Raw genomic sequence first — 27528 nt, 5'->3', positions numbered from 1 at the left:
AGCGACCCCCGGGGCAGCAGCGGGGGGGCGAGAAGCGGAGCCGGAGCCGGGGGGGGCCGGGACCCCCGGGAGGGGCGAGCGGAGAGCCCGGGCCGGGCAGAGCCAGAACGGCGGCGAGCAGCAGAGCGGGGCCCATCGCCGCGGGGGGACACGGAGGGGACACGGACACGCGGGGGACACGGACACGGGGGGTGGGGGGGGTGGGGGGACACGGAGGGAACCGCCCCGGGGTGGGGCTGGGGGGGGGGGGGCGGGGAAACCCCCCGGGGTGGGGCTGGAGCATCGCCCACCCCCCCCCTGGGCATGGGGGGACATTGGGGGGGACACGGGGGGACATTGGGGGGGACACGGACACGGGGGGACACGGGTGGGACATTGGGGGGACATTGGGGGGGACACGATTTGGGACATTGGGGACACTCGGGACAAAGAGGAGGGGACACGGAAGGGGCACGGGGGAACATGGGGGGACACAGAGGGAACAGAGTGGGGGGGACACGGGGGGGACACTCGGGACATTGGGGGGGACACGGGGGGACACGATTTGGGACATTGGGGACACTCGGGAAAAAGAGGAGGGGACACGGAAGAGACACGGGGGGACACGAGTGGCACATGGGGGGACACAGAGGGAACAGAGTGGGGGGACACGGGGGGGACACTCGGGACAAGGAGGGCGACAAGAGTGGGGAGACACGGGGGTGACAAAGGGGGACAAGGGAGGGACACGATTGGGGACACGGGGGACACTCGGGACAGAGCGGGGGGGACACGGGACCCCCCCCGGGGTGGGAGGGACACTCGGGACCGCGGCGAGCAGCAGAGCGGGGCCCATCGCCGTGGGGGGACACGGGGGGACACGGACACGGGGGGACACGGAGGGGACACGGGGGGACACGGACACGGGGGGGGGACACGGAGGGAACCGCCCCGGGGTGGGGCTGGAGCATCGCCCACCCCCCCCTGGGCATGGGGGGACATTGGGGGGGACACGGGGGGACATGGGGGGGACACGGGACATCGGGGGGGACACGGGGGGACACGATTTGGGACATTGGGGGACACTCGGGACAAAGAGGAGGGGACACGGGGGGACATTGGGGGACACGGGGACAAGGAGAGTGGCAAGGAGGGGACACAAGAGAGGACACTGGGGGACACTCGGGGGACACGGGGGGGACACGGGGGGACATGGGCGGACAAGGAAGGGACACGGGGGGACAAGGAAGGGACACGGGGGGACACGGGGGGACATGGGGGGACATGGGGGGACATGGGGGGACACGGGAGGGACACGGGGGGGACACGGGGGGACACGGGGGGACACGGCAGGGTGAGTGGGGGGACACGGGGGGACACGGGGACAAGGAGAGTGGCAAGGAGGGGACACAAGAGGGGACACTGGGGGACATTGGGGGGACACGGGGGGACACGGGGGGACAAGGAAGGGACACGGGGGGACATGGGGGGACATGGGGGGACACGGGGGGACAAGGAAGGGACACGGGGGGACACGGGGACAAGGAGAGTGGCAAGGAGGGGACACAAGAGGGGACACTGGGGGGACACGCGGGGACATGGGGGGACATGGGGGGACACGGGGGGACACGGGGGGACAAGGAAGGGACACGGGGGGACACGGGGGGGGACACGGGGGGGACACGGGGGGACACGGGGGGACATGGGGGGACACTGGGGGGACACGGGAGGGACACGGGGGGACAAGGAAGGGACACGGGGGGACATGGGGGGACACGGGGGGACACGGGGGGACATGGGGGGACACGGGGACAAGGAGAGTGGCAAGGAGGGGACACAAGAAGGGACACTGGGGGGACACGCGGGGACATGGGGGGGACACGGGGGGACACGGACAGAGAGGGGGACACTCGGGACAAGTGACGGTGACAAGGAGGGGACACGATTGGGGACGCGGGGGGGACACGGAGGGGACACGGGCGCCACACGGGGGCGACACGGGACAGAGTGGGGGGGACACGGGGGGTAACGGAGGGGACACACAGGGGACACATTGGGGGACACGGGGGGGACACTCGGGACAAGGACGGTGACACGGGGGGGACATGGAGGTGACAAAGGGGGGACACGATTGGGGACGTGGAGGGAAACTCGGGACAGAGCGCGGGGGACACGGAGGGGACACGGGACAAGGAGGGACACGCGGGGACATCGGAGGGGACATGGGGGGGACATGGGGCGCGAGACGGGGGAGACACGGGACAGAGTGGGGGACACGGTGGGGGGGACACGGGTGGGACACGGGTGGGGACACGGGGGGGACACTCGGGACAAGGGAGGGGACACGGGGGGGACACGGGACTTTAAACGAGAAGGGACACGCAGGGGACAAGGAGGGGACAACGGGGCGGGGACATGAGGGGACGGATTGGGGGGGTCAGGGAGGTGACAAAGGGGGACACTGGGGGGGGTCACGGGTCATGGTGGGGTCACGCGGGACACTGGGGGGGTCACGCGGGACACGGGTGTCACCCCCTCCCCTCCCCCCCCGTGCCGCACGTGCCACCGCGGGGTGGCGAGGAAATGCCAGCGGTGCCAGCCCGCCCCCGCGGGATCCGGTGACAGCGGGGACAGCGGGGACACTGCTGGGGACAGCGGGGACACTGGGATACTGGGGATACTGGGGATACTGGGGATACTGGGGATACTGGGGATACTGGGATACTGGGGATACTGGGGATACTGGGGACACTGGGATACTGGGGTACTGGGGATACTGGGGATACTGGGGATACTGGGGATACTGGGATACTGGGATACTGGGGATACTGGGGATACTGGGATACTGGGATACTGGGGATACTGGGATACTGGGATACTGGGGACACTGGGGATACTGGGGATACTGGGATACTGGGATACTGGGGATACTGGGATACTGGGGATACTGGGGGTACTGGGGATACTGGGGACACTGGGGATACTGGGATACTGGGGATACTGGGATACTGGGGATACTGGGGATACTGGGGATACTGGGATACTGGGGATACTGGGATACTGGGATACTGGGGATACTGGGGATACTGGGGATACTGGGGACAGCGGGGACACTGCTGGGGACACTGGGGATACTGGGATACTGGGATACTGGGGATACTGGGGATACTGGGGATACTGGGGATACTGGGATACTGGGGATACTGGGATACTGGGGATACTGGGGATACTGGGGATACTGGGATACTGGGGATACTGGGGATACTGGGGATACTGGGGATACTGGGATACTGGGATACTGGGATACTGGGGATACTGGGGATACTGGGATACTGGGGATACTGGGGATACTGGGATACTGGGATACTGGGATACTGGGATACTGGGGACAGCGGGGACACTGGGGGTACTGGGGATACTGGGGATACTGGGATACTGGGATACTGGGGATACTGGGAATACTGGGATATACTGGGATACTGGGGATACCGGGGATACTGGGGATACTGGGATACTGGGGATACTGGGATACTGGGATACTGGGGATACTGGGATACTGGGGATACTGGGATACTGGGGATACTGGGATACTGGGATACTGGGATACTGGGGATACTGGGGATACTGGGGATACTGGGGATACTGGGGATACTGGGGATACTGGGATACTGGGATACTGGGATACTGGGGATACTGGGATACTGGGATACTGGGGATACTGGGGATACTGGGGATACTGGGATACTGGGATACTGGGGATACTGGGGATACTGGGATACTGGGATACTGGGGACACTGGGATACTGGGATACTGGGATACTGGGGATACTGGGATACTGGGGACACTGGGATACTGGGGATACTGGGATACTGGGGATACTGGGATACTGGGGATACTGGGATATACTGGGGATACTGGGGATACTGGGGATACTGGGATACTGGGGACACTGGGGATACTGGGGATACTGGGATACTGGGGATACTGGGATACTGGGGATACTGGGGACAGCGGGGACAGCGGGGACACTGCTGGGGATACTGGGGATACTGGGGATACTGGGATACTGGGAATACTGGGAGATACTGGGATATACTGGGATACTGGGATACTGGGAGATACTGGGGATACTGGGGATACTGGGGATACTGGGGATACTGGGATACTGGGATACTGGGGATACTGGGGATACTGGGATACTGGGATACTGGGGATACTGGGGATACTGGGGACAGCGGGGACACTGCTGGGGATACTGGGGATACTGGGGATACTGGGGATACTGGGGATACTGGGATACTGCGGATACCGGGGATACTGGGATACTGGGAGAGCCCGGACTGGGGACACTGGGGACACTGGGGACCTATCCCAGCCGATACTGGTGCCACTGGTGCCACTGGTGCCAGCCCTGACAGGGGACACTGGTGCACTGGTGCCACAGGTGCCAGCTCATACTGGGAGAACTGGGAACCCCACCCCAGCCCATACTGGGGACACTGGGGACCTACCCCGACCCATACTGGTGTCACTGGTGCCAGCCCATACTGGGGACACTGGGGACCTACCCCGACCCATACTGGGGACACTGGTGCCACTCCATACTGGGGACACTGGGGACCTACCCCGACCCATACTGGGGACACTGGGGACCTACCCCGACCCATACTGGTGTCACTGGTGCCAGTCCATACTGGGGACACTGGGGACCTACCCCGACCCATACTGGGGACACTGGTGCCACTCCATACTGGGAGCACTGGGGACCTACCCCGACCCATACTGGGGACACTGGTGCCAGCCCATACTGGGGACACTGGGGACCTACCCCGACCCATACTGGGAGCACTGGGGACCTACCCCGACCCATACTGGTGTCACTGGTGCCAGCTCATACTGGGGACACTGGTGCCACTCCATACTGGGGACACTGGGGACCTACCCCGACCCATACTGGGAGCACTGGTGCCAGTCCATACTGGGGACACTGGGGACCTACCCCGACCCATACTGGTGTCACTGGTGCCAGCCCATACTGGGGACACTGGGGATCCTACCCCGACCCATACTGGGGACACTGGGGACCTACCCCGACCCATACTGGTGTCACTGGTGCCAGCCCATACTGGGGACACTGGGGACCTACCCCGACCCATACTGGGGACACTGGTGCCACTCCATACTGGGGACACTGGGGACCTACCCCGACCCATACTGGTGTCACTGGTGCCAGCCCATACTGGGGACACTGGGGACCTACCCCGACCCATACTGGGGACACTGGTGCCAGCCCATACTGGGGACACTGGGGACCTACCCCGACCCATACTGGTGTCACTGGTGCCAGTCCATACTGGGGACACTGGGGATCCTACCCCGACCCATACTGGGGACACTGGTGCCACTCCATACTGGGGACACTGGGGATCCTACCCCGACCCATACTGGGAGCACTGGTGCCAGTCCATACTGGGGACACTGGGGACCTACCCCAGCCCATACTGGTGTCACTGGTGCCACTCCATACTGGGGACCCTACCCCAGCCCATACTGGGGACACTGGTGCCACTCCATACTGGGGACCCTACCCCAGCCCATACTGGGGACACTGGTGCCAGCCCATACTGGGGACACTGGTGCCACAGGTGCCACCCCCCGCGGTGACCCCACCCAGGCTGCGGAGGGGGGGAGGGGAGGGGAAGGGGTGTGGGGGGGGTGTGGCCACCCCGCTGTCACCCGGGTGCCACCCGTGCCCGGGCCAGCAGGTTCCTCTGGCAGCGGCCACCGGAAGCGGCGCTGCCACCGCGATGCCACCGCGATGCCACAGCGGTGTCGCGGCGGTGCCACCCCAGCGCCGCCCGTGTCACCAAGCAGAGCTGGCACTGCCGCCTGTCCCCTCCCCGCCGCAGCGCTGGCAGAGGTCCCGCTGTCCCCGCTGTCCCCGTGTCCCCTCCGCCGTCCCCGCTGTCCCCGTGTCCCCTCCGCCGTCCCCTTTGTCCCCGTTGTCGCCGCTGTCCCCTCCCGGGCCGGATCCGGGCGGGAATTGCTGCGCCCTGACTCAGGCCGGGCTCAGCCGGAATTTCTGCCCCGGCCGCCCCTCCCTGGCCGGGATCGCCGGGATCGCCGGGTCCGGGGCCAATAAATCCCGGGAGGGACCGGGACGGGCCGGGACAGGCACGGGACGGGCACGGGACGGGCACGGGGACGGGGATGGAGCCGCTGGAGCTGCCCAGGGTAGGAGCGGGACGGGATCGGGAACTGGGAGGGAATTGGGAACTGGGATGGGACTGGGAACCGGAGATTGCCGGTGGCTGTAAATCCCGGGAGGGACCGGGACAGGGACAGGGATGGGGCAGGGACGGGATGGGACAGGGACAGGGATGGGACAGGACAGGGATGGGAAAGGGACAGGGATGGGACAGGGATGGGACGGGATGGGACAGGGACAGGATGGGACAGGGACAGGGATGGGATGGGACAGGGATGGGACAGGGATGGGAAAGGGACAGGGACAGGGACAGGGACAGGGATAGGGACAGGGATGGGACAGGGACAGGGATGGGACAGGGAACAGGGACAGGGACAGGGACAGGGACAGGGACAGGGATAGGGACAGGGATGGGACAGGGATGGGCCAGGGATGGGACAGGGACAAGGACAGGGACAGGGACAGGGACAGGGACAGGGACAGGGACAGGGACAGGGACAGCGACAGGGATGGGACAGGGACCGGGACAGGGACAGGGACAGGGACAGGGACAGGGACAGGGACAGGGACAGGGATGGGACAGGGACAGGGATGGGAAAGGGACAGGGATGGGACAGGGATGGGACAGGGACAGGGACAGGGACAGGGATGGGAAAGGGACAGGGATGGGACGGGGAAAGGGATGGGGACAGGACAGGGACAGGGACAGGGATGGGACAGGGACAGGGATGGGAAAGGGACAGTGACAGGGACAGGGACAGGGATGGGACAGGGACAGGGATGGGAAAGGGACAATGACGGAGGTGGGGACAGGGACAGGGACAGTGACAGGGATGGGACAGGGACAGGGATGGGACGGGGACAGTGACAGGGATGGGACAGGGACAGGGATGGGACGGGGACAGGGACAGGGACAGGGACAGGGATGGGACAGGGACAGGGACGGAGCCGCTGGAGCTGCCCAGGGTAGGACTGGGAGGGAACTGGGATGGGATTGGGAACTGGGATCGCCGGTGCCGGTGACAATAAATCCCGGGATGGGACCAGGACCAGGACCGGGACCGGGACAGGGACGGGGACAGGGACAGGGATGGGACAGGGACGGGGACAGGGACAGAGATGGGGCCACCGGGACTGGCCAGGGTAGAACTGGGATGGGACTGGGGTGGCACTGGGGTCTCCACGGTGTCCCCACGGTGTCCCTGTCCCCTCAAGGTTCTCTCTCTGCGGTGTCCCCAAGGGGTCACCCTGTCCCTGCGGTGTCCTCACGTCCCTGTGATCCCAAGGTGGCCCCAATGTCCCCATGATGTCCCCACAGGGTTCCTGCTGCCCCTCGGGGCCGGGGCTGTCCCCAGGGCTGTCCCCACGGTGTCCCCATGATGTCCCCAGGGCTGTCCCCAGGGCTGTCCCCATGGTGTCCCCACGGTGTCCCCACAGGGTTCCTGCTGCTCCTCGGGGCCGGGGTTGTCCCCAGGGCTGTCCCCATGTCCCTGTGATGTCCCTGTGATGTCCCCATGGTGTCCCCACGATGTCCCCACAGGGTTCCTGCTGCTCCTCGGGGCCGGGGCTGTCCCCAGGGCTGTCCCCACGGTGTCCCCAGGGCTGTCCCCACGGTGTCCCCAGGGATGTCCCCATGGTGTCCCCATGGTGTCCCCACGATGTCCCCACAGGGTTCCTGCTGCCCCTCGGGGCCGGGGCTGTCCCCAGCGCTGTCCCCAGGGATGTCCCCAGGGCTGTCCCCAGGGATGTCCCCAGGGCTGTCCCCATGGTGTCCCCAGGGATGTCCCCATGGTGTCCCCATGTCCCTGTGATGTCCCCACAGGGTTCCTGCTGCTCCTTGGGGCCGGGGCTGTCCCCAGGGATGTCCCCAGGGATGTCCCCAGGGCTGTCCTCATGGTGTCCCCATGTCCCCACGATGTCCCCACAGGGTTCCTGCTGCCCCTCGGGGCCGGGGCTGTCCCCATGGTGTCCCCAGGGCTGTCCCCATGGTGTCCCCATGGTGTCCCCACGATGTCCCCACAGGGTTCCTGCTGCTCCTCGGGGCCGGGGCTGTCCCCAGGGCTGTCCCCATGGTGTCCCCATGTCCCTGTGATGTCCCCACAGGGTTCCTGCTGCCCCTCGGGGCCGGGGCTGTCCCCAGGGCTGTCCCCAGCGCTGTCCCCACGGTGTCCCCATGGTGTCCCCACGATGTCCCCAGGGCTGTCCCCATGGTGTCCCCACGGTGTGCCGACGATGTCCCCACAGGGTTCCTGCTGCCCCTCGGGGCCGGGGCTGTCCCCAGGGCTGTCCCCAGCGCTGTCCCCAGGGGGCTGTGAGGAGTGTGAGGCCTGGCTGGGCCCGGGGGGCTCCCCCCGGCCGTGTCCCCACGGAGCCGCCGGCGAGGGAGCGGCGCCGGAGCCACGAGGTACGGCCGGGACACGATCCCAAACCCCAAATCCTGAATCCAAAACCCCAAATCCTGAATCCCGAATCCCAAACCCCAAAATCCTGAATCCAAAACCCCAAATCCTGAATCCCAAATCCCAAACTCCAAATCCTAAATCCCAAATCCTAATCCCAAACCCCAAATCCCAAATCCCAAACCCCAAATCCCAAATCCCAAATCCCAATCCAGAGCCCCCCACGGAGGATGACGTGTACTGCCTGTCCCCAATCCCAAACCCCAAACCCCAAATCCCAAATCCCAAATCCCAAATCCCAATCCCAGAGCCCCCCACGGAGGATGACGTGTACTGCCTGTCCCCAATCCCAAATCCCAAATCCCAAATCCCAAACCCCATATTTCCATCCCAATCCCATAGAGCCCCCCACGGAGGATGATGTGTACTGCCTGTCCCAAATCCCAAATCCCAAATCCCAAATCCCAAATCCCAAATCCCCAATCCCAATCCCCAATCCCAATCCCAATCCCATAGAGCCCCCACGGAGGATGACATGTACTGCCTGTCCCCAATCCCAAATCCCAAATCCCAAATCCCCAAATCCCAAATCCCAAATCCCAAATCCCAGATCCCAAATCCCAAATCCCCAATCCCGATCCCATAGAGCCCCCCACGGAGGATGACGTGTACTGCCTATCCCCAATCCTGAATCCCCAATCCCAAATCCCAAATCCCATAAATCCCAAATCCCATAAATCCCATAAATCCCATCAATCCCATAAATCCCAAAATCCCATAAATCCCATTCCCATAAATCCCATCAATCCCATATTTTGAACCCAGAGCCCCCCACAGAGGATGACGTGTACTGCCTGTCCCCAATCCTGAATCCCCAATCCCAAATCCCAAATCCCAAATCCCAAATCCCAAATCCCGAATCCCACAGAGCCCCCCACGGAGGATGACGTGTACTGCCTGTCCCCAATCCCAAATCCCAAATCCCAAATCCCAAATCCCAAATTTCCATCCCAATCCCAATCCCATAGAGCCCCCCACGGAGGATGACGTGTACTGCCTGTCTCAAATCCCAAATCCCAAATCCCAAATCCCAAACCCCAAATCCCAAATCCAGAGCCCCCCACGGAGGATGACGTGTACTGCCTGTCCCCAATCCCAAATCCCAAATCCCAAAACCCCAATTCCAAATCCCAAATCCCAAATCCCAAATTTCCATCCCAAATCCCAGAGCCCCCCACGGAGGATGACGTGTACTGCCTGTCCCCAATCCCAAATCCCAAATCCCATATTTAGATCCCAATCCCATATTTTGATCCCATAGAGCCCCCCACGGAGGATGACGTGTACTGCCTGTCCCCAATCCCAAATCCCAAATCCCAAATCCCAAATTGCCATCCCCAATCCCAAATCCCCAATCCCATATTTCCATCCCAAATCCCATATTTTGATCCTATAGAGCCCCCCACGGAGGACGACGTGTACTGCCTGTCCCCAATCCCAAATCCCAAATCCCCAATCCCAAATCCCAAATCCCAAATCCCAAATCCCAAATGCAGAGCCCCCCACGGAGGACGACGTGTACTGCCTGTCCCCAATCCCAAATCCCAAATCCCAAATCCCAAATCCCAAATCCCAAATTTCCATCCCAATCCCAATCCCATAGAGCCCCCCACGGAGGATGACGTGTACTGCCTGTCCCAAATCCCAAATCCCAAATCCCAAATCCCAAATCCCATATTTCCATCCCAATTTCCATCCCAGAACCCATATTTGCCCCCCACGGAGGACGACGTGTACTGCCTGTCTCAAATCCCAAATCCCAAATCCCAAATCCCAAATCCCATATTTTGATAATCCCACAGAGCCCCCCACGGAGGACGACGTGTACTGCCTGTCCCCAATCCCAAATCCCATATTTCCATCCCAAATCCCAGAGCCCCCCACGGAGGACGACGTGTACTGCCTGTCCCCAATCCCAAATCCCAAATCCCAAATCCCAAATCCCAAATCCCATATTTCCATCCCAAATCCCATATTTCCATCCCAAATCCCAAATCCCAAATCCCAAATCCCATATTTTGATCCCAGAGCCCCCACGGAGGACGACGTGTACTGCCTGTCCCCAATCCCAAATCCCGTATAGCAATCCCCACGCCCATATCCCATAGCCCAATCCCAAATCCCAAATCCCAAATCCCAAATCCCAAATCCCATATTTCCATCCCAAATCCAAAATCACAAATCCCGTAATCCCAAATTCAGAGCCCCCCACGGAGGATGACGTGTACTGCCTGTCCCAAATCCCAAATCCCAAATCCCATATTTTGATAATCCCAAATGCAGAGCCCCCACGGAGGATGACGTGTACTGCCTGTCCCCAGTCCCAAATCCCAAATCCCAAATCCCAAATCCCATATTTTGATCCCATAGAGCCCCCCACGGAGAACAACGTGTACTGCTTGTCCCAAATCCCAAATCCCAAATCCCAATCCCAATCCCATAGAGCCCCCCACGGAGGATGACGTGTACTGCCTGTCCCCAATCCCAAATCCCAAATCCCATATTTCCAATCCCAAATCCCATATTTTGATCCCAGAGCCCCCCACGGAGGACGACGTGTACTGCCTGTCCCCAATCCCAAATCCCAAATCCCAAATCCCAAATCCCAAATCCCAAATCCCAAATCCCACATTTCCATCCCAATCCCATAGAGCCCCCCACGGAGGATGACGTGTACTGCCTGTCCCCAATCCCAAATCCCAAATCCCAAATCCCAAATCCCAAATCCCATATTTCCATCCCAAATCCCAAATCCCATATTTTGATCCCATAGAGCCCCCCACGGAGGACGACGTGTACTGCCTGTCTCAAATCCCAAATCCCAAATCCCAAATCCCAAATCCCAAATCCAGAGCCCCCACGGAGGACGACGTGTACTGCCTGTCCCCAATCCCAAATCCCAAATCCCAAATCCCGATCCCATAGAGCCCCCCACGGAGGACGACGTGTACTGCCTGTCCCCAATCCCAAATCCCATAAATCCCAAACCCCAAATCCCATAAATCCCAAATCCCATATATCCCAAATCCCATAAATCCCATAAATCCCAAATCCCAAATCCCGATCCAGAGCCCCCCACGGAGGACGACGTGTACTGCCTGTCCCCAATCCCAAATCCCAAATCCCAAATCCCAAATCCCAAATCCCAAATCCCAAATCCCAAATCCCATATTTTGATCCCTATCCCATAGAGCCCCCCCACGGAGGACGACGTGTACTGCCTGTCCCCCATCCCAAATCCCAAATCCCAAATCCCCAATCCCATAAATCCCAAATCCCAATCCCTATCCCATACAGAGCCCCCCACGGAGGACGACGTGTACTGCCTGTCCCCAATCCCAAATCCCCAATCCCCAATCCCAAATCCCAAATCCCAAATCCCAAATCCCAAATCCCAAATCCCATATTTCCATCCCAAATCCCAAATCCCGATCCCACAGAGCCCCCCACGGAGGATGACGTGTACTGCCTGTCCCCAGTCCCAAATCCCAAATCCCAAATCCCAAATCCCATATTTTGATCCCATAGAGCCCCCCACGGAGAACAACGTGTACTGCTTGTCCCAAATCCCAAATCCCAAATCCCAATCCCAATCCCATAGAGCCCCCCACGGAGGATGACGTGTACTGCCTGTCCCCAATCCCAAATCCCAAATCCCATATTTAGATCCCAATCCCATATTTAGATCCCAATCCCATAGAGCCCCCCACGGAGGATGATGTGTACTGCCTGTCCCCAATCCCAAATCCCAAATCCCAAATCCCAAATCCCAAATTTCCATCCCAATCCCAATCCCATAGAGCCCCCCACGGAGGATGACGTGTACTGCCTGTCCCAAATCCCAAATCCCATAAATCCCAAAATCCCATAAACCCCAAATCCCATAAATCCCAAATCCCATATTTCCATCCCAAATCCCAGAGAGCCCCCCCCACGGAGGATGACGTGTACTGCCTGTCTCAAATCCCAAATCCCAAATCCCAAATCCCAAACCCCAAATCCAATCCAGAGCCCCCCCACGGAGGATGACGTGTACTGCCTGTCCCCAATCCCAAATCCCAAATCCCAAATTCCAAATCCCAAATCCCGAACCCAAATCCCAAATCCCACAATACCATCCCAATCCCATAGAGCCCCGGAGGATGACGTGTACTGCCTGTCCCCAATCCCAAATCCCAAATCCCATATTTAGATCCCAATCCCATATTTTGATCCCATAGAGCCCCCCCACGGAGGATGACGTGTACTGCCTGTCCCCAATCCCAAATCCCAAATCCCAAATCCCAAATCCCAAATCCCAAACCCCAATCCCATATTTCCATCCCAAATCCCATATTTTGATCCTAGAGCCCCCCACGGAGGACGACGTGTACTGCCTGTCCCCAATCCCAAATCCCAAATCCCAAATCCCCAATCCCAAATCCCAAATCCCAAATCCCAAATCCCAAATCCCAAAGAGCCCCCCACGGAGGACGACGTGTACTGCCTGTCCCAAATCCCAAATCCCAAATCCCAAATCCCAAATCCCAAATTTCCATCCCAATCCCATAGAGCCCCCCACGGAGGATGACGTGTACTGCCTGTCCCCAATCCCAAATCCCAAATCCCAAATCCCATATCCCAAATCCCCAATCCCATATTTTGATCCCATAGAGCCCCCCACGGAGGATGACGTGTACTGCCTGTCCCCAGTCCCAAATCCCAAATCCCAAATCCCAAATCCCAAATCCCATATTTTGATCCCATAGAGCCCCCCACGGAGAACAACGTGTACTGCTTGTCCCAAATCCCAAATCCCAAATCCCAATCCCAATCCCATAGAGCCCCCCACGGAGGATGACGTGTACTGCCTGTCCCCAATCCCAAATCCCAAATCCCATATTTCCATCCCAATCCCATATTTTGATCCCAAATCCCATATTTTGATCCCATAGAGCCCCCCACGGAGGATGACGTGTACTGCCTGTCCCCAATCCCAAATCCCAAATCCCAAATCCCATATTTCCATCCCAATCCCACAGAGCCCCCCACGGAGGACGACGTGTACTGCCTGTCCCCAATCCCAAATCCCAAATTTCCATCCCAATCCCACAGAGCCCCCCACGGAGGACGACGTGTACTGCCGCTGCCTGTCGCGCACGCTGTGCCACACGGCCACGCCCGTCACCGTCGGATTCTACGCGCCCTGCGGCCACCGCCTCGAGTCCCTGCTGGCCAAGGTCACCGGTGGGTCGGGGATTTTGGGAATTTGGGATTTGGGATTTGGGAATTTGGGATTTGGGAATTTGGGAGTCCCTGCTGGCCAAGGTCACCGGTGGGTCGGGGATTGGGGATTTGGGATTTGGGATTTTAGGGAATTGGGAATCTGGGGATTCAGGAGTCCCTGCTGGCCAAGGTCACCGGTGGGTCGGGGATTTGGGAATTTGGGATTTGGGAATTTAGGGATTCAGGAGTCCCTGCTGGCCAAGGTCACCGGTGGGTCGGGGATTGGGGATTTGGGAATTTGGGATTTGGGGATTTGGGACTACCTGCTGGCCAAGGTCACCGGTGGGTCGGGGATTGGGGATTTAGGAATTGGGAATCTGGGAATTGGGGATTTGGGATTTGGGGATCGGGAGTCCCTGCTGGCCAAGGTCACCGGTGGGTCGGGGATTGGGGATTTAGGAATTGGGAATCTGGGAATTGGGGATTTGGGAATTCGGGAGTCCCTGCTGGCCAAGGTCACCGGTGGGTCAGGGATTGGGAATTTGGGATTTGGGGATTTGGGAATTGGGGATTTGGGATTTGGGAATTTGGGAATCCCTGCTGGCCAAGGTCACCGGTGGGTCGGGGATTGGGAATTTGGGATTTGGGAATTTGGGAGTCCCTGCTGGCCAAGGTCACCAGTGGGTCGGGGATTTGGGAATTTGGGATTTGGGAATTTGGGAATTGGGGATTTGGGATTTGGGGATTTGGGAATTCGGGAGTCCCTGCTGGCCAAGGTCACCGGTGGGTCGGGGATTTTGGGAATTTGGGATTTGGGAATCTGGGAATTTGGGATTTGGGGATTCAGGAGTCCCTGCTGGCCAAGGTCACCGGTGGGTCAGGGATTGGGGATTTGGGATTTGGGGATTTGGGGATTTGGGATTTGGGAATTTGGGGATTCGGGAGTCCCTGCTGGCCAAGGTCACCGGTGGGTTGGGGATTGGGGATTTGGGATTTGGGGATTTGGGATTTGGGATTTGGGAATTTGGGGATTCGGGAGTCCCTGCTGGCCAAGGTCACCGGTGGGTCGGGGATTTTGGAAATTTGGGATTTGGGATTTGGGGATTTGGGAATTTGGGGATTCGGGAGTCCCTGCTGGCCAAGGTCACCGGTGGGTCGGGGATTTTGGGAATTGGGAATTTGGGAATTTAGGGAATTCAGGAGTCCCTGCTGGCCAAGGTCATCGGTGGGTCGGGGATTGGGGATTTGGGATTTGGGAATCTGGGGCAGTGCTCTGGATTTGGGGTTTTCTGTGCCTGGTGATGTTTCCTGAGGGTTTGGGGTCCCCAGTCTCAAATTGCATCCTAAACCCCAAATCCCACCCCAGTCCCAAATCCCATCCCCAATCCCATCCAACCCAACCCAAGCCAAACCCATCCAATCCCGCCTCCCCAAATCCCACCCCAAATCTCATCCCAAATCCAACACAACCCAACTCAACCCAACCAAACCCATCCCAAATCCCAAATCCCAAATCCAAATCCCAAATCCCAAACCTCATCCCAAATCCCATCCCATCCAATCCATTCCAACACAACTCAACCTAACCCATCCCATCCCCAATCCCAAATCCCATCCCCAATCCCAATCCCAAATCCCAAATCTCATCCCAAATCCCACCCATTCCAACCCAACTCAATCCAACCCAACCCAACCCCAAATCTCATCCCAAATCCCATCCTAAATCCATTCCAACTCAGCTCAATCCAACCCAACCCAAACCAACCCCAAATCTCATCCCAAATCCTGTCCAATCCATTCCAAATCCTATCCCAACCCCAAATCTCATCCCAAATCCCAACCAACCCAACCCAAACCAACCTAATCCCAAATCCTATCCAACCCAATGCAACCCAACCCAACCCAACCCAAATCTCATCCCCAAATTCTATCCCAAGCCCAAATCTCATCCCAAATCCCATCCAGCCCAAACCAATCCTGTATCTTATCCCAAATCCCACCCAACCCAACCCCATATCTCGTCCCAAATCCCATCCAATCCATTCTAACCCAACCCAACTCAACCCAACCCAACCCAACCCAACTCAACCCCAAATCTCATCCCAAATCCTATCCCAACCCCAAATCTCATCCCAAATCCCACCCAACCCAACCCAACTCTCATCCCAAATCCCACCCAACCCATTCCAACCCAACCCAACCCAACTCAACCCCAAATCTCATCCCAAATCCCACCCAATCCATCCCAACCCAACCCAACCCAACCCAACCCCAAATCTCATCTCAAATCCCACCCAACTCAACCCAACCCAACCTAATCCCAAATCCCATACAACCCAACCCAACCCAACCCATTCCAACACAACCCAACCCAACCCAAACCCAAATCCCATCCAACCCATTCCAACCCAACCCAACCCAACCCAAATCTCAACCCCAAATCCTATCCCAAGCCCAAATCTCATCCCAAATCCCAACCCAACCCAACCCAACCCAACCCAAACCCAAATCTCATCCCAAATCCTGTCCAATCCATTCCAACCCAACCCAATCCAACCCAACTCAACTCTCATCTGAAATCCAACCCAACCCAACCCATGCCCCAAATCTCATCCCAAATCCTGTCCAATCCATTCCAACCCAACCCAACCCAACCAACCAAACCCCCAAATCCCATCCAAACCATTCGAACCCATTCCAACCCAACCCAACCCCGACTCTCATCCGAAATCCCACCCAACCCAACCACACCCATTCCAACCCAACCCAACCCCGACTCTCATCCCAAATCCCACCCAACCCAACCCAACCAACCCCAAATCCCATCCAACCCAACCCAACCCAACCCCAAATCCCATCCCAAATCCCACCCAACCCAACCCAACCCAACCCCAAATCTCATCCCACCCCTCGCCAGCCTTCATGCGGGAGGAGATGGCGCGGCGCGAAGCCGCCGAGCTGCTCCGCGGCCACCGCAAGCCGCGCAGCCCCCACGGCTGGGGCCTGCTGGTGGCCCTGTGGCTCCTGGCCTTCTACGAGCCCGTGGTGACCGAGGGCCACCTGCGGCGCAAGAACCTGGAGTTCATCTTCATCCGCTTCAGCGCCTGGGAGTTCGAGGGCTGCGACAAGCTGTGGGCGGGGCTGGTGACCACGCTGTGCCAGAACATCCGGCAGCACTTCGGCGCGCTGCCGCTCAGCGTGTTCCACGTGCTGGGCGCGCGGCCGCGCTTCGCCTCCGGCTTCTCGCAGCGCGAGTGGGTGCTCAAGAAAGGGACGTGCCTGCGGCTCTGGGGGCTGCTGCTGGTGCTGGCCGCGGGCGTCGCCATCCTGCTGGTGGCGCTGCTGGTGCCGGGCGTCAAGGACCACCACGCGCTCAAGGTGGTGGGCAGCGCCGTGGCGTCGCTGTCGGGCTCCTCGCTGGTGCTGGGCGCCCTGTCCATCCTCAAGAACTTCTTGGTGAGCGAGAAGAAGAAAATCGAGCGCTTGACCAACAGCGACAGGTTTGCCGGGCAGCTGGGGTTCATGAGCAAGATCCGCGGCGAGGTGGAGGTGCTGGTGGATTTCCTGGCGTTCATGGAGGTGTTCGAGCGCCGGCGGCTGCGCGTGGTGCTGGAGATCACCAGCCTGGATCTGTGCTACCCGGAGAAGGTGGCCGGCGTGTTCAACGCCATGGCCACGCTGCTGTCGGACGCCAACGCGCCCTTCATCTTCGTGCTGGCCGTGGACCCCAGCGTCATCGTGCCGTGCCTGGAGCAGACGGGCTGCATGAAGGGGCTGGCGGACAACGGCTACCTGTACCTGAACCGCGCCGTCACGCTGCCCTTCTCCATCCCCGAGATGGGCGCCCGCTCCCGCCTGCGCAGCGTCGAGGCCGCCATCCAGACGCGCGAGGACCTCATGTACCGCATCATCGCTGGCAACGTCGCCAAAACCCGCGGCGGCGGCGGCGGCACCGTCACCACCGTTCCCGGCTGGAAGGAGGTGGACGCCGAGGCCGTGCCGTGGATCCACGAGGCGTTCCGCTGCCTCCACGACGGTTCCGACGTTTTATCCCGGTACCTCCCGGAGAACGGAGCCAACGTGCGGCGCATCGTCAACACCATCCCCATCACGCTGCGGCTGCTGCTGCACCGATGCGGCGCCGGCGTCGCTGCCGAAATCCCGTCGCCCCGCGCCGCGGCCGCCTGGGTGGTGCTGGCTGACCGCTGGCCCGGCCGGCTCAGCTGGACGCTGCAGTGCCTGGAGGACGCCGGGCAGCCGGGCGATTTGGGCAAATCCTTGTGGAGCGTCTTCCAGGAGCACGCGGGCGAGCTGGGCGCGCTGCGGCAGCCGCTGGGCAAGGTGCTGAGCCTGGACGCCGAGCCCGGGCTCTTCCAGGCGTTCCTGGCGAGGGATTTCCCCTTCAGCGCCGCCGAGGCGCGCCGGCTGCTGGCGGTCACCGTCAACCTGGACCATTCCATCCGGCACCAGATGGGGCTGCTGCGGGCCCTGGGACGGATCGGCAAAGCCGCGGCCGCGCCGGTGTCGCGGGGGGTGCAGTGCCCCGGCGGGCCCTGAGCTGCCTGGGGTTATTTGGGATCCTTTGGGGGATTTTTGGGGATTTTTTTGGGGATTTTTTGGGATTTTTTACAATTTTTTGGGGATTTTTGGGGGGATTTTTTAGGATTTTTTGGGGGATTTATTTTTTTTTTTGGGTTCTTTTTTTTTTTAATTTTTTGGATTTTTTGGGATTTTTTTTGGGGATTTTTGGGGGAATTTTCAGGATTTTTTGGGGGATTTTTGGGGGATTTTCCAGGATTTTTTAGGATTTTTTTTTTTATTTTTGGGGATTTTTTGGGGGGATTTTTTTTTATTTTTTGAGGTATTTTTTGGGGGACTTTTTCGTTTTTTTTTTTTTTATTTTTGGGGATTTTTTGGGGATTTTTTTGGAATTTTTTTAGGATTTTTGCGGGATTTTTTGGGGGGATTATTTTGGGACTTCTTGGGATTTTTTTGGGGGGGATTATTTGGGATTATTCAGGATTGGAACCACCCCAAGGGCATCCTGAAGGATTTTTGGGATTTTTTGCAGAGGGGAGGGGAAACGGGAATGGGAATTCTGGGGTTTTATCCCAGAATTGTGGGAGGGGAATGGAAAAATCCAGAGGGAATTCCAGGTTTTATTCCCAGGATTTTGTTTTTGGGATGATCCAGAGGGAATTCCTGGTTTTAATTCCCAGGGTTTTGTCACTGGGAGATGCTGGAGGGGTTAGGGAAGATTGAGAGGGAATTCCAGGGGTTTATTCCCGATTTTTGTGACTGGGAGACTCCAGGGATCCAAGGGAATTCTGATCCCTGCCGGGAATCTCCCACCCTGAGCCATTTTTGGGATCTCTTCCCAAAATTTGGGAGGGAAAATTGGAACCCCACCCCCTCCCCCCAAACTGGGCAATTCCCAAACCCCATCCCACCAGAATTCCCAGGAAAACCCCCCCGGGATCATCCCCCAATAAACCAAGTTCCACCCCTGGCTCTGTGGTTTTTTTTGGGGGGATTTTTTGGGATTTCCAGCAGGATTTCCTGCCTGTTCCAGGGTTTTTTTTTTTTTGGGATTTTCACCTCCCTCCCACCCCCCTTCTCCCCAAATCCATCCAAACTTCTGGAATTCCAAGATGAGCCCCCAAAAAGAGGGCGGGTGACGAATGCAGAATTCCTTTAATTAGAAAACAGCCGTTAACAAAAATTCCACCACGGGGAGGAAAAAAACGAAGGAAAAAAACACCGAGAGGAAAAAAAAAAAAAAAAAAAAAAAAAAAAAAGTGGGGGAAAGACAGAAAAAAAAAACCCAAAACCAAATCCCAGAAACACCAGCGAAAATTCCCGGCTGGAATATCGGGAAAATCCCCCCGGAATTCCCATCCCCGCCCCAGCCCCCGCAGCTCCCTGAAAGATTTTATTGCACTTAAGAAAAAAAAGCGATTCCCTGGGAATTCCCCGGGAATTCCGGGAAATTTCGGGAATTCCGGGCTGGGAGATCCCCGAGGGGAAATCGCTGGATCCTCCCTCCTCCCCCTTTTTTTATGGAAATTTGGGATGATTGAGGAATTCCAGCCCCTCCCCCTTTTCCACCTTCCCCGTTTTCCCGGGAATTCTGCAGCTGGTGATAAATAGAGACAGGGAAAAAAAAAAAAAAAAAAAAAACAAAAAAAAACCGGGAAAAAATTCCCAAAGAAACCAAAAACCACTGGAGAGGAAGGGAAATTAAAAATAAATAAAGCAGCCGATCCCGGGAATTTTTTTTTTTTTTTTTTTTTTTAGGGACGGAATTCCCAAATTCCCGCCTGTTCCCGGTCCCTGTAGTGTCCTGGATCCCGCCGGGAATTCCCGGGAAAGCCGAGCCCCCAAAGGCTCCTTCCCTGCCTCGAGGGCGGGGAAAAAATCGGGAAAAATCGGGAAAAAAATCGGGAAAAATCTCCGTTCGTTTGGTTGTTTTTTTGTGGGTTTTTTTTTGTCGTTTTCCTTTTCCGAAGAAAAATCCCGAAAATCCCGAGGTTTGGTTGGAATCTTGTGCGGAGTTGGAAGAGGGGAAAGTTCCGGAGTTTCCCCCTTCCAGGACCTGTGGGGAGAGAGGGAAGTACAGGGCTGGAATTCCGGGGTTTTCCCGGGGCAGAATTCCAGGATTTTCCCAGATTTTTGCAGATTTTCCTGGGTTTTCCCGGGGCAGAATTCCGGGATTTTCCCCAGATTTTCTCAGGGCAGAATTCCCGGATTTTCTGGGATTTTCCCAGGGCAGAATTCCTGGATTTTCCCAGATTTTCCTGGGACAGAATTCCAAGATTCTCCCAGGGAATAATTCCCGGATTTTCCCCGGTCGGAATTCCGAGATTTTCCCAGGCTGGAATTCCGAGATTTTTCTGGGGCAAAATTCCCACATTTTCCTGGATTTTCCAGGGTTTTCCCAGAGCAGAATTCCAGGATTTGCCCGGATTTTCTCGGATCAGAATTCCCGGGTGTTCCCGGATTTTCCAGGATTTTCCCAGGGCAGAATTCCTGGGTTTTCCTGGATTTTCTGGGTTTTCCAAAGTCAGAAGTCCCAGGTTTTCCTAGATCAGAATTCCCAGATTTTCCTGGGTTTTTCCAGATTTTCCTGGGGCAGAATACTCAGGTTTTCCAGGGTCAGAATTCCCAGGCTTTCCCAGATTTTCCCTGGTTTTCCCAGGGTAGAATTCACAGGTTTTCCTGGTCAGAATTCCCAGATTTTCTCAGGTCAGAATTCCCGGATTTTCCTAGCTCAGAATTCCCATATTTTCTCGGGGCAGAATTCCTGGATTTTCCCGGGGCAGAATTCCCAGATTTTCTGGGATTTTCCCGTCTCAGCATTCCCAGATTTTCCGGGATTTTCCCAGGATTCCCAGATCAGCAGACCCAGATTTCCCGGGATTTTCCCAGGTTTTCCCGGGGTAGAATTCACAGGTTTTCCTGGGTCAGAATTCCCAGATTTTCTTGGGTCAGAAATTCCCAGATTTTCCGGGCTCAGCATTCCCAGATTTTCCAGGAGTTTCCCAGCTCAGCATTCCCAGATTTTCCGGGATTTTCCGGGAGTTTCCCAGCTCAGCATTCCCGGATTTCCCCAGCTCAGCATTCCCAGATTTTCCCAGCTCAGCATTCCCAGATTTTCCAGGATTTTCTGGGATTTTCCCAGCTCAGCATTCCCAGATTTTCCGGGATTTCCCCAGCTCAGCAATCCCGGATTTTCCCAGCTCAGCATTCCCAGATTTTCCTGGATTTTCCAGAATTTTCCCAGCTCAGCATTCCCAGATTTTCTGGGATTTTCCGGAATTCTCCCAGCTCAGCATTCCTGGATTTTCCAGGATTTTCCAGGATTTTCCCCACTCAGCATTCCCAGATTTTCCAGGATTTTCCGGGATTTTCCCCGCTCAGCATTCCCAGATTTTCCCATCCCAGCATTCCCAGATTTCCCGCGATTTTCCCATCCCAGCATTCCCAGATTTTCCCGGCTCAGCATTCCCAGATTTCCCGGGATTTTCCCGTCTCAGCATTCCCAGATTTTCCAGGATTTTCCCGTCTCAGCATTCCCATATTTTCCCATCTCAGCATTCCCAGATTTCCCGTGATTTTCCCATCCCAGCATTCCCAGATTTTCCCGTCTCAGCATTCCCAGATTTCCCGTGATTTTCCCAGCTCAGCATTCCCAGATTTCCCCGGATTTTCCCATCTCAGCATTCCCATATTTTCCCATCTCAGCATTCCCAGATTTTCCCGGCTCAGCATTCCCAGATTTCCCATCCCAGCATTCCCAGATTTCCCGTGATTTTCCCGGCTCAGCATTCCCATATTTTCCCGTCTCAGCATTCCCAGATTTCCCGTGATTTTCCCAGCTCAGCATTCCCAGATTTCCCACGATTTTCCCATCCCAGCATTCCCAGATTTTCCCGTCTCAGCATTCCCAGATTTTCCAGGATTTTCCCGTCTCAGCATTCCCAGATTTTCCCAGCTCAGCATTCCCAGATTTTCCCCGCTCAGCATTCCCATATTTTCCCGTCTCAGCATTCCCAAATTTTCCGGGATTTTCCCCGCTCAGCATTCCCATATTTTCCCCGCTCAGCATTCCCAGATTTCCCCGTCTCAGCATTCCCAGATTTTCCTGTCTCAGCATTCCCATATTTTCCTGTCTCAGCATTCCCATATTTTCCCATCCCAGCATTCCCAGATTTCCCGTGATTTTCCCATCCCAGCATTCCCATATTTTCCCATCCCAGCATTCCCATATTTTCCCATCTCAGCATTCCCAGATTTCCCGCGATTTTCCCGGCTCAGCATTCCCATATTTTCCCGGCTCAGCATTCCCAGATTTCCCGTGATTTTCCCAGCTCAGCATTCCCAGATTTTCCCAGCTCAGCATTCCCAGATTTCCCGTGATTTTCCCATCTCAGCATTCCCATATTTTCCCAGCTCAGCATTCCCAGATTTTCCAGGATTTCCTGGGATTTTCCCAGCTCAGCATTCCCATATTTTCCCCGCTCAGCATTCCCAGATTTCCCGTGATTTTCCCAGCTCAGCATTCCCGGATTTTCTGGGATTTTCCCCGCTCAGCATTCCCATATTTTCCCGGCTCAGCATTCCCAGATTTCCCGGGATTTCCCGTGATTTTCCCGGCTCAGCATTCCGGGATTTTCCCGGCTCAGCATTCCCAGGTTTCCCGGGATTTTCCCCGCTCAGCATTCCCATATTTTCCCGGCTCAGCATTCCCAGATTTTCCTGGATTTTCCAGGATTTTCCCAGCTCAGCATTCCCGGATTTTCCGGGATTTTCCAGGATTTTCCCCGCTCAGCATTCCCATATTTTCCCATCCCAGCATTCCTAGATTTCCCGGGATTTTTCCGTCTCAGCATTCCCATATTTTCCCATCCCAGCATTCCCATATTTTCCCATCCCAGCATTCCCGGATTTCCCGCATTCCCGGGATTTCCGGCTCCCACCTGCTCAGCGCGGCTCCGGCGCCGTGTCCTGAGTGGCCTCCAGCAGCAGCTCCTGCAGCTCCTGCTCGTCCCGGGCGCAGCTCAGCTCTGCGGGATGGAATTCCCAAACTGGGAATGGGGATTATCCCACGGGAAACCGGGATGGAATTCCCAAACTGGGAATGGGGATTATCCCACGGGAAACCAGGATGGAATTCCCAAACTGGGAATGGGGATTATCCCACGGGAAACCGGGATGGAATTCCCAAACTGGGAATGGGGATTATCCCACAGGAAACCAGGATGGGATTCCCAAACTGGGAATGGGGATTATCCCACAGGAAACCAGGATGGAATTCCCAAACTGGGAATGGGGATTATCCCACAGGAAACCGGGATGGAATGATTCCCGAACTGGGAATGGGGATTATCCCACAGAAAACCAGGATGGAATTCCCAAACTGGGAATGGGGATTATCCCACGGGAAACCAGGATGGGATTCCCAAACTGGGAATGGGGATTATCCCACAGGAAACCAGGATGGGATTCCCAAACTGGGAATGGGGATTATCCCACAGGAAACCGGGATGGGATTCCCAAACTGGGAATGGGGATTATCCCACGGGAAACCAGGGTGGAATTCCCAAACTGGGAATGGGGATTATCCCACAGGAAACCAGGATGGAATTCCCAAACTGGGAATGGGGATTATCCCACAGGAAACCGGGATGGGATTCCCAAACTGGGAATGGGGATTATCCCACGGGAAACCGGGATGGGATTCCCAAACTGGGAATGGGGATTATCCCACGGGAAACCAGGATGGGAATTCCCAAACTGGGAATGGGGATTATCCCACAGGAAACCAGGATGGAATTCCCAGACTGGGAATGGGGATTATCCCACGGGAAACCAGGATGGAATTCCCAAACTGGGAATGGGGATTATCCCACGGGAAACCAGGATGGAATTCCCAAACTGGGAATGGGGATTATCCCACGGGAAACCAGGATGGAATTCCCAAACTGGGAATGGGGATTATCCCACAGGAAACCAGGATGGAATTCCCAAACTGGGAATGGGGATTATCCCACAGGAAACCGGGATGGAATTCCCAAACTGGGAATGGGGATTATCCCACGGGAAACCAGGATGGAATTCCCAGACTGGGAATGGGGATTATCCCACAGGAAACCGGGATGGAATTCCCAAACTGGGAATGGGGATTATCCCACAGGAAACCGGGATGGAATTCCCAAACTGGGAATGGGGATTATCCCACGGGAAACCAGGATGGAATTCCCAAACTGGGAATGGGGATTATCCCACAGGAAACCGGGATGGAATTCCCAGACTGGGAATGGGGATTATCCCACGGGAAACCAGGATGGAATTCCCAAACTGGGAATGGGGATTATCCCACGGGAAACCGGGATGGGATTCCCAAACTGGGAATGGGGATTATCCCACAGGAAACCAGGATGGAATTCCCAGACTGGGAATGGGGATTATCCCACGGGAAACCAGGATTGGAATTCCCAAACTGGGAATGGGGATTAGCCCACGGGAAACCGGGATGGAATTCCCAGACTGGGAATGGGGATTATCCCACAGGAAACCAGGATGGGATTCCCAAACTGGGAATGGGGATTATCCCACAGGAAACCAGGATGGAATTCCCAAACTGGGAATGGGGATTATCCCACAGGAAACCGGGATGGAATTCCCAAACTGGGAATGGGGATTATCCCACAGGAAACCAGGATGGGATTCCCAGACTGGGAATGGGGATTATCCCACAGGAAACCAGGATGGAATTCCCAAACTGGGAATGGGGATTATCCCACAGGAAACCGGGATGGAATTCCCAAACTGGGAATGGGGATTATCCCACAGGAAACCAGGATGGAATTCCCAAACTGGGAATGGGGATTATCCCACGGGAAACCAGGATGGGATTCCCAAACTGGGAATGGGGATTATCCCACGGGAAACCGGGATGGAATTCCCAAACTGGGAATGGGGATTATCCCACGGGAAACCAGGATGGAATTCCCAAACTGGGAATGGGGATTATCCCACGGGAAACCAGGATGGGATTCCCAAACTGGGAATGGGGATTATCCCACGGGAAACCGGGATGGAATTCCCAAACTGGGAATGGGGATTATCCCACGGGAAACCAGGATGGGATTCCCAAACTGGGAATGGGGATTATCCCACGGGAAACCAGGATGGAATTCCCAAACTGGGAATGGGGATTATCCCACAGAAAACCAGGATGGAATTCCCAAACTGGGAATGGGGATTATCCCACAGGAAACCAGGATGGAATTCCCAAACTGGGAATGGGGATTATCCCACAGGAAACCGGGATGGAATTCCCAAACTGGGAATGGGGATTATCCCACAGGAAACCAGGATGGAATTCCCAAACTGGGAATGGGGATTATCCATCCCACTGTTCCCAGCTGCATTCCCAGTTTTTTATCCCAATTCCTGCTGCTTTTCCAGCTTTTCATCCCAATTCCAGCTGCATTCCCAGGTTTTATCCCAATTCCTGCTGCTTTTCCTGCTTCATTCCTGGTTTTTTATCCCAATTCCTGCTGCTTTTCCTGCTTTATTCCTCTTTTTTCCCAGCTTTTCCTGTTTCATTCCTGGTTTTTTATCCCAATTCCTGCTGCTTTTCCTGCTTTATTCCTGTTTTTCCCAGCTTTTCCTGCTTTATTCCTGTTTTTTTATCCCAATTCCTGCTGCTTTTCCTGCTTTATTTCTCTTTTTTCCCAGCTTTTCCTGTTTTATTCCTGTTTTTTTCCCAGCTTTTCCTGCTTTATTCCTTGTTTATTCCCAGCTTTTCCTGCCTTTATTCATGTTTTTTTTTCCCAGCTTTTCCTGCTTTATTCCTGGTTTTTCCCAACTTTTCCTGTTTTATTCCTGTTTTTCCCAGCTTTTCCTGCTTTATTCCTATTTATTCCCAGCTTTTCCTGCTTTATTCCTGTTTTTTCCCAGCTTTTCCTGTTTTATTCCTGTTTTTTATCAGCTTTTCCTGCTTTATTCCTGTTTTTTTATCCCAATTCCTGCTGCTTTTCCAGCTTTTCACCCCAATTCCAGCTGCATTCCCAGTTTTTTATCCCAATTCCTGCTGCTTTTCCTGCTTCATTCCTGTTTATTCCCAGCTTTTCCTGCTTTATTCCTGTTTTATTCCCAGCTCTTCCTGTTTTATTCCTGTTTTTTTATCCCAATTCCTGCTGCTTTTCCTGCTTTATTCCTGTTTTTTCCCAGCTTTTCCTGTTTTATTCCTGTTTTTTTATCCCAATTCCTGCTGCTTTTCCAGCTTTTCACCCCAATTCCATCTGCATTCCCAGTTTTTTATCCCAATTCCTGCTGCTTTTCCTGCTTCATTCCTGTTTATTCCCAGCTTTTCCCGCTTTATTCCTGTTTTTTTATCCCAATTCCTGCTGCTTTTCCTGCTTCATTCCTGGTTTTTTATCCCAATTCCTGCTGCTTTTCCTGCTTCATTCCTGGTTTTTTATCCCAATTCCTGCTGCTTTTCCTGCTTTATTCCTGTTTTTTCCCCAGCTTTTCCTGCTTTATTCCTGTTTTTTCCCAGCTTTTCCTGCTTTATTCCTGTTTTTTCACCCCAATTCCTGCAGCATTCCCATTTTTTATCCCAATTCCAGCTCCAATCCCAGTTGTTCCACCTCAGAGCTCGGATCCCTCAGAAATTTGGGATCTCAGAATCCTCAGGAACTTGGGATTTCAGGAATTTGGGATCTCAGAATCCTCGGGAATTTCAGATCTCAGAAATCTGGGATCTCAGAACCCATAGGAATTCAGGATCACAGAATCCAGAGGAATCTGGAGTCTCAGGAATTTGGGATATCAAAAATTCGGGATCTCAGGAATTTGGGATCCCACAACCCTCAGGAATTTGAGATCTCAGGAACTTGGGATTTCCGGAATTTGGGATCTCAGGATCTTGGGATCTCAGGAATTTGGGATCTTGGAACCCCCAGGAATTCGGGATCTCAGGAATTTGGGATCTCAGGAATTCGGGATCCTCAGGAATTTGGGATCTCAGGAACTTGGGATTCCAGGAATTTGGGATCTCAGGAATTCGGGATCTCAGAACCCCCAGGAATCCGGGATCCCCAGACTCCCAGAACACCCTCAGGGATTTGGGGATCTGGGGGATTTGGGGTTTGGGGTTTGCGGGT

At 56.0% G+C, this 27528-nt stretch overlaps 2 protein-coding genes across 4 annotated transcripts in view; one reads left to right on the top strand and one right to left on the bottom strand.

The window, feature by feature from the left end:
- Positions 1 to 8420: 8420 nt before the first annotated feature.
- On the top strand, positions 8421 to 18409 carry NKPD1 (NTPase KAP family P-loop domain containing 1). The gene is made up of 3 exons (XM_056510847.1): positions 8421 to 8592; positions 13742 to 13873; positions 16770 to 18409. Exons 1-3 carry the CDS (start codon positions 8421 to 8423, stop codon positions 18407 to 18409), a joined length of 1944 nt encoding a protein of 647 aa, XP_056366822.1.
- Positions 18410 to 19396: 987 nt separating this feature from the next.
- The window catches only part of PPP1R37 (protein phosphatase 1 regulatory subunit 37), a 42483-nt gene continuing 34351 nt past the window's right edge, over positions 19397 to 27528 (bottom strand). For 2 of the 3 annotated variants that reach the window (XM_056510081.1, XM_056510082.1), the window contains exons 8-9: positions 23332 to 23418; positions 19398 to 20447 (exon numbers count right to left, since the gene is read on the bottom strand). In XM_056510081.1, coding sequence (XP_056366056.1) covers positions 23336 to 23418 — 83 coding nt within the window. In that variant the 3' untranslated portion in view covers positions 19398 to 20447; positions 23332 to 23335. Of the gene's footprint in view, positions 20448 to 23331; positions 23419 to 27528 lie in introns of all 3 variants that reach the window. The other variant, XM_056510080.1, reaches the window with a different exon arrangement.

The sequence above is a fragment of the Oenanthe melanoleuca genome, chromosome 25, assembly GCF_029582105.1.
Source record: "Oenanthe melanoleuca isolate GR-GAL-2019-014 chromosome 25, OMel1.0, whole genome shotgun sequence".
In the NCBI taxonomy this organism is placed as follows: domain Eukaryota; kingdom Metazoa; phylum Chordata; class Aves; order Passeriformes; family Muscicapidae; genus Oenanthe; species Oenanthe melanoleuca.
Note: the sequence above shows the minus strand (reverse complement) of the source record. Positions and strands in the feature narration are given on the sequence as shown.

Bases quoted from the DNA above. Each gene is read 5' to 3' on its own strand.
- NKPD1 (XM_056510847.1), top strand. From the start codon at position 8,421: ATGTCCCCACAGGGTTCCTGCTGCCCCTCGGGGCCGGGGCTGTCCCCA. The intron at 8,593-13,741 runs GTACGGCCGGGA...CCAATCCCACAG, and splicing joins AGCGGCGCCGGAGCCACGAG to AGCCCCCCACGGAGGACGAC. The intron at 13,874-16,769 runs GTGGGTCGGGGA...ACCCCTCGCCAG, and splicing joins CCTGCTGGCCAAGGTCACCG to CCTTCATGCGGGAGGAGATG.